This window comes from Mercenaria mercenaria, chromosome 15 (assembly GCF_021730395.1).
Source record: "Mercenaria mercenaria strain notata chromosome 15, MADL_Memer_1, whole genome shotgun sequence".
Taxonomy (NCBI): Eukaryota; Metazoa; Mollusca; class Bivalvia; order Venerida; family Veneridae; genus Mercenaria; species Mercenaria mercenaria.
Window position 1 is genome coordinate 12950600 of NC_069375.1, and position 6641 is coordinate 12957240.

General features: G+C 35.1%; 1 protein-coding gene across 1 annotated transcript; it reads left to right on the forward strand.

Moving 5' to 3' along the window:
• The first annotated feature begins 1667 nt into the window (after positions 1–1667).
• LOC123547004 (uncharacterized) lies at positions 1668–5005 on the forward strand. Its single transcript, XM_045333733.2, has 4 exons — positions 1668–1827; positions 2458–2695; positions 2829–2918; positions 3290–5005. The coding sequence occupies exons 2-4, from the start codon at positions 2460–2462 to the stop codon at positions 3348–3350; spliced, it is 387 nt and encodes a 128-aa protein (XP_045189668.1). The 5' UTR covers positions 1668–1827; positions 2458–2459; the 3' UTR covers positions 3351–5005.
• Positions 5006–6641: the final 1636 nt, after the last annotated feature.

Below are 6641 nucleotides of genomic sequence, written 5' to 3' on the forward strand. Positions count from 1 at the left end.
AATTAGATTCAAACCATGGTGGTATTGTGCGTTTTATTCAACCTGGTGGGTCGGAGTTAATATCTTATCTTTAAAAAAAACGAGCGAAATTGGTAGAGCATTATACTGTAGCGGATCTCGTATCGGATGGCCTCGGTAGCTCAACTGGCATAGCATTGGAACGGTAAGCCGAAGGTCCGAAGGTCCGAGGTTCGAGTCCCGATCGAGACTGCACATTTTCCTGAGACTGTTACAATACTTTCAGTAATCAACGATACATTAGCGACAATGTAAGGTAGATGGTCAATGAATAAGAAATCGAGTTGCACAATAATACAGTGCCGACAGTTGCGAACCCCGCCTCGCCAGGTCGATTACAACGCACAATATATCAAATACAAAATACAGGAATTATTGGCTCTTCCGTTTGCTGAACAAGCGGAGAGGTAACTGGCCTTTCTTCATGTGAATAAGTTGTCATATACCTTCAGTGTGTTGGGTTTATCGGCACACGGGCACAATTAAGTTATATAAGTATGAAATGAAAGGATTATCTGAAGTCTGTAGATACGTCTGAATTGCAGGCTATACTGAACCCTCGATAATGTATTATTTGTTGTTATTTTTTTTTTTGTGACAAACAATTACTGCAAATATCATAAAATAGAAAACGGTCATACCAGTGAAAGTAATCTTACCTTTATATTTATATGCAGTACCGTAACAACAAAATGGTAAAAAATCGATTTTATCAAAAATTGGCATGCATGCGCTGTTACTGGAATATACGAGTATATAATTTATATCTCCGTATTTCTCTGTATAAATAGTTTTGGGGTTAAAAGCCGTTTTCAACCACCAGTCTTCTGATATCGTAGCAATACGTCCTTCACCTCTGAACGTGTTTGTGGCCCGCCGCCGTAACTGCCACACAGGCCAACTATAATAAAACGATAACTCTTTTGATTATCATTGATAAGCAGTTTCAAAATAAAAAGATTGGACAGTAACATCTATTAAAGATAACAAAGTACGTGTGACTTTAGCCGAGTTTTGCCAACGGAATTCGAACAATTCACTCCAAGAACAGACAATAAAGTTTACTTGGTATTGAACTGAATCCTTTGCAATTAGATCTCGCACATGACAGCCCATACAGAGGCATTGACGCGATAGTTTAAATATACGAAATATAGTGGAAATATACCGCATAAGCACTTGATTGTTTTTGCGGGCGCATGAGAAAAGTACCGCGTGTGCACGGAAAGGCTACCACATGTGCACGCAAAGACGAAATAGAAATATATTTATGTCCCTTCTGTGTCACTGTATATGTATCTTGTACAGGAAAACATCAGTGCTTTGAAAATAAGTGGAATTAGGACACGATTTCTAGTATGTCTAGAGTGGTTCCATACACGCATAACTAAACAAAATGTAAAACGTTGACATGATTAACACACAAAGAAACATGAACAAAAAATGGTTAACATCGAAAATGCGTTGGTCGTGCGTAACGGCTTAATGAAAAATAAAGAATAAACATATTTGTATTGATTCGTATTTATTTTGATTTGCGTACTTTTAAGAGAAAAAAAAATGACTCCAGTAAAGAAACGTAAATTCTTTTTCAGTCATAATTGGATTTTAAGAGTCACGAATACAATTTTCATTCAAACGAGTTTGTTTGAATATTGGATTAATTCCCTTTAAGGTCATTATTTATTATGGCAACAGCGACACAGGAGTGAAAATCAATAGCGAAGGTGTATCGGGAAGAATTTATTTCCCAATCAGTTGTCATTTCATATTCATATTGTGATCATTAACCTTTGAGGATATATGCAGGTATGTGTTTTTTATGGAAAAAAACTTTAAAAAGTTAACACTTAACACTTGGAATAATAATTATAATTCATATTAATGATGTAAATGTTTAAAGGTCGCTATATGGTCGATTTATTACGCCTAGTCAAGCCATGACATGTTTTGTTTACATATTTGTCAGTGTATAATTTACATGCATTGACTGCTTAAGATCTTAATAGATGACTCAAATGACAAAGATCAAGAAGCGATATAATTGTAATATAATATAATGTATAAGCCTCGTATTTTGCTGTCGATCTTCTCCGTATAAAAAATCACCCTTTCTCACAATGCTGTATTTTGTTACATTATGTCGAAGACACAAAATTAATGTACAGTCAAACATGTGTGTTGTTCTGCCAACGTGATCTCTCATCACTGGTAGGTATATAACTGATTAGCCTGCCGGTGGCAAGTGATTCTACCTTTATCTTCTTTGGTAAGCACCCACTTTAACAGTTAATGGTACTGCCGACAAGTTCATTCTAGAAATTTAGCAGGGTAAGGGATAATGTTGACCCTTGTTTAAGGATTGTCTTTATTACGGATTTGACTGTACTTTGTGAAATCCACGCTGACGTGATTTTTTTTACATATTGCTTTTAACAGTCATGAGTCGTTTTGGCCGCAGCAACCCCATCACTCCAGACTACATGTACGGAGGGCAAAACACAAAGACGTTTAAACGTGTTGTTGACGGACTACCCCATGTGTGTGCGGACGGACACGGCCACGCCACAGAGAAGGAGGTTATTCAGTGCATAGAAGCCCACAAGGTGTACGTCTGTTCGAGTAACCACATGCACACAGAAAATTGTGGCGCTGAAAGATGTGATGCGATTAAACGGTATGTAATTATATTCATGATTAAACCGTATGTAAACAGAGCAAGAGCCATAAAGCACACAAGCTGACCCGCCGCAAACTTAAACTGTAGCAGTGAAAAGACACATTTCTCATGACCATCTTTTTTTTTTCAGGGAAGAACAACAGCTTCGAGATAAAGAACTGGCCAGACAGCATGAACGTGAAATGATGGACAAACAAATCCACTTGGCCGACAATCTTAGGTGTGTTTGTGTACTATATCTATATCGAAAATGTGTGATACAGAAAAAAGCTATTTGAAAGCCATTTGATAGCATAGAATGCAACCAAGCATAACGATAGCAGACACGGTTTGAGTCTGTTCGTTAGGGGTTAAGAAATGTACACCCCCTCCCCCTAAAGACCCATGGGGCAGGCTTAATCGGAATTATAATAATAATAATAATAATAATAATAATAAAGACTTTATTTAACGAGGCTACATATTCTCCTATACATATGCAAAGACAAAACTCGACCAGAAAATATAACAGTATTAACTCCAAAACTGATTCTTTAAAGTCGTATCTATTTGGGAAAATGTAAAACATAATGTATCATATTTACTTTACAGGACGATGGGCTGGAACTTCAAAACACATGGTATGCCGTCCCTAACCTGGAAAGACAGCTAACTGTTGAACTTAAAAAGAAAACTGCGAGTTATATAATCTTGGAAGACATACGAAAATATAGAATGTGCCAAGCATTGCAATTTAGAGTACTAATACATTAAAAACGTGTAATATTTTCTAAATATTTCTTCTGAACTTTAGAGCTAAGTTCTATCCTAGATTTCTCCAGTGACGTGATAACAACAGGCACGTGTGTCACTCGGTCAGAACTCGCACTCTCGTTCGATGTGGAAAGAAACGTTTTTTGGATATTTTAGAAAGTTATTATTGGGTATAAAGTTGAAGATGGACGGTAACACAGTTTCGAGGAAGGATAAGAGTTGTGCTGTGTTTTGATTCGTAATGAAAACGAGACTATAATGCAGATATCATTGACACAAGCTTTATTAAGGTGCGTATGGTGAAATCCTTCCGTAACGCAAAAAGACACATAGCACAACATGCACGTGTATGTTTAAATTGCACGTTCATCCCAAACTATCTCGTACAAAATTGAAATTACGTTCTCAGTCAATCTGGTCAGCAATATACACTTTTATTTTAAAGCATTTAGATAATAACCTAGTGAGCGATAAGCACAAAACGTATATTTGGTAGGATTTTATTTTTTTTTAGCTCGCCACAGTTAGGTTGAAAACAAAAATCACTTTTACTATGACTTAACATTATTCACGAAACATCACTGTTCCACATCACCTATACTTAAAATAGTAATTGTAGAAAATGTCTTAGCACCAAACCTTAATTTTCACATTTTTAGGAGATGTTTAAACGCGTGTAGATTTTATTTTATTATAGTTCTACACCTTCCCTTATCTACGTAAGATTAAAACTGTGCGGGTATGTTCGTCATTAAGTTGTCTGTTAGTTTTTTACCTTTGTTACGACATGTACATTTTTGTTTTAGGCTGTTCATCATACATTCTCTGTATATATAACAGTATGTCCCGGTTAAACCTGTAAAATTGCTTTGTTTTGTTATTGTTAATGTTGTTGAATTATCAAGACAAAATAATATTTTGTTATTTAAAGGACACGTCTTTAGAATTATTTAAATCTAAATACCATTTTTAAACAAACATTTTCCTCCTATTTTGCATGTAAAAAAAACCTGAGATAAATCTAACAACATGTCCCATTACTTACATTATGTAATTCAGCAGCTCATCTGTCATATACTTCACCTTTATTGTAAAATCTGTATTAAGTAGCCAGTCAAGTGATACCATGTGGCTGCTTTAATTTAAACATATTTTATTTCCCAATATGCACATTTCAAATGAGTATTTACATACATAAATTCTGGATTGGACCGGAAGCCAGTAGGCTTATTGAAGTCCTCTCTGGCTGCCTTAAGGAAGATGGCTGCTTAACTGTGGGGAAAATTATAACAAAAAATGTCAATTTATAAGGTTGGGGACTGGCTGCTTTATGCAGGTGGTTGCCAGCAAAAACTTCTTTGTTTTGTACAAAATTTAGAGCTTTAATAAATGTCATGATTTTTTTTTTCATGAAACAAATACTAATCACCTCTCGATATTTCTGAAATCAAAAGATCTGTTGTATACTTACATTTCATTTATATATAAACGTTGTTATCTCTAGAAATCCATGTTTTATTTATATTCTTAGATAAAATAAATCTTTATACTACACAGTTTGTTTTCTATTGCTGTGGTTAAAGGTTCAGGTACAGAATGTTAACTGAATTATTTTTGTATTTTTGGCTTTAAGGCTGAAACTAAGGTATGTAATATTTTCATTAGTCAATTTTTAAACTCACTGGGCCAAAAATATAATCAGTCACATTCTCTTGGATGAGGCCCGACTCTCTTGCAGCTGAGAATTTTCAACACTTGCGGTGAAAACTAGAATTGTGTCCATAGCACACAGATGCCCCCACATACTGTGCCATCTTCTAAATAGCATTTTTTTTATTAAGAAAGGACTATAATTCTAGAACAAAATACATACAGAATTTTTTTATTATTATTAATGGTCATCTTCATTTGAAGGTCCTTCAACTGTGAAACTTTCAAGCATATCCTTTCAATAGTGTTTTCGGAGTTGGACACACAAGATTTTTCTATATAGTCTATATAGCAAAACTATCAGAGGGCCATAACTGTGGTAAAAATAATGACAGAAAAAATCCTTTGTGGTAATCCGCATATTAAGCTTGTTCATTTGTGAAAGTTTGAAGCAAGTCAGACTTATAGTGTAGGTGGAGTTAAGACACAAAAGATTTTTCTCTATATTCTGTATCGCAAAACAATCAAAGGGCCATAACTGTGGTAAACAAGAGCACCACCTTGCGGGTGCTGACGCTCATCTGACTTTTTTGTATAATAGAAAAATTGTCCTATCCATGATTTTCTAAGTCCAAAAAGGACCATAATTCTTGCAAAAAGCAGGATGGAGTTGTGTCTCTTGATGTACAGAGTCAGCTTGTGATGGTGAACAAACGTTGCAAATTTCAAAGCAATAGCTTTGATAGTTAAGGAGAAAAGTTTACCTAAACATAAAACTTAACCAATAAATTTGATATTTTCTTAGTCCAAAAGGGGCCATAATTCTTGCAAAAAGCATGACAGAGTTATGTTTCTTGCTATACAGGGTCAGCTTATGATGGTGAACAAGTGTTGCAAGTTTTAAAGTAATAGCTTGGATAGTTTATGAGAAAAGCTGACCTAAACATAAAACTTAACCAAGAAATCTGATTTTCTAAGTCCAGATGGGGCCATAATTCTTGCATAAAGTAGGATAGAGTTGTGTTTCTTGCTGTACAGGGTCAGCTTGTGATGGTGAACAAGTGTTGCAAGTTTTAAAGTAATAGCTTTGATAGTTTATGAGAAAAGCTGACCTAAACATAAAACTTAACCAAGAAATCTGATTTTCTAAGTCCAGATGGGGCCATAATTCTTGCAAAAAGCAGGATGAAGTTGTGTTTCTTACTGTACAGGGTCAGCTTATGATGGTGAACAAGTGTTGCAAGTTTTAAAGCAATAGCATTGATAGTTTATGAGAAAAATTGACCTAAACATAAAACTTAACCAAGAAATCTGATTTTCTAAGTCCAAAAGGGGCCATAATTCTTGCAAAAAGCATGACAGAGTTATGTTCCTTGCTGTACAGGGTCAGCTTATGATGGTGAACAAGTGTTGCAAGTTTTAAAGCAATAGCTTTGATAGTTTAGGAGAAAAGTTAACCTAAACATAAAACTTAACCAAGAAATCTGATTTTCTAAGTCCAAAAGGGGCCATAATTCTTGCAAAAAGCATGACAGAGTTA

Excerpts from the sequence above, each read along its gene's own strand:
- LOC123547004 (XM_045333733.2), top strand. The coding sequence starts at position 2,460 with ATGAGTCGTTTTGGCCGCAGCAACCCCATCACTCCAGACTACATGTAC. Across the intron at positions 2,696-2,828 it reads AGATGTGATGCGATTAAACG|GGAAGAACAACAGCTTCGAG; the intron begins GTATGTAATTAT and ends TTTTTTTTTCAG. Across the intron at positions 2,919-3,289 it reads CACTTGGCCGACAATCTTAG|GACGATGGGCTGGAACTTCA; the intron begins GTGTGTTTGTGT and ends TTTACTTTACAG.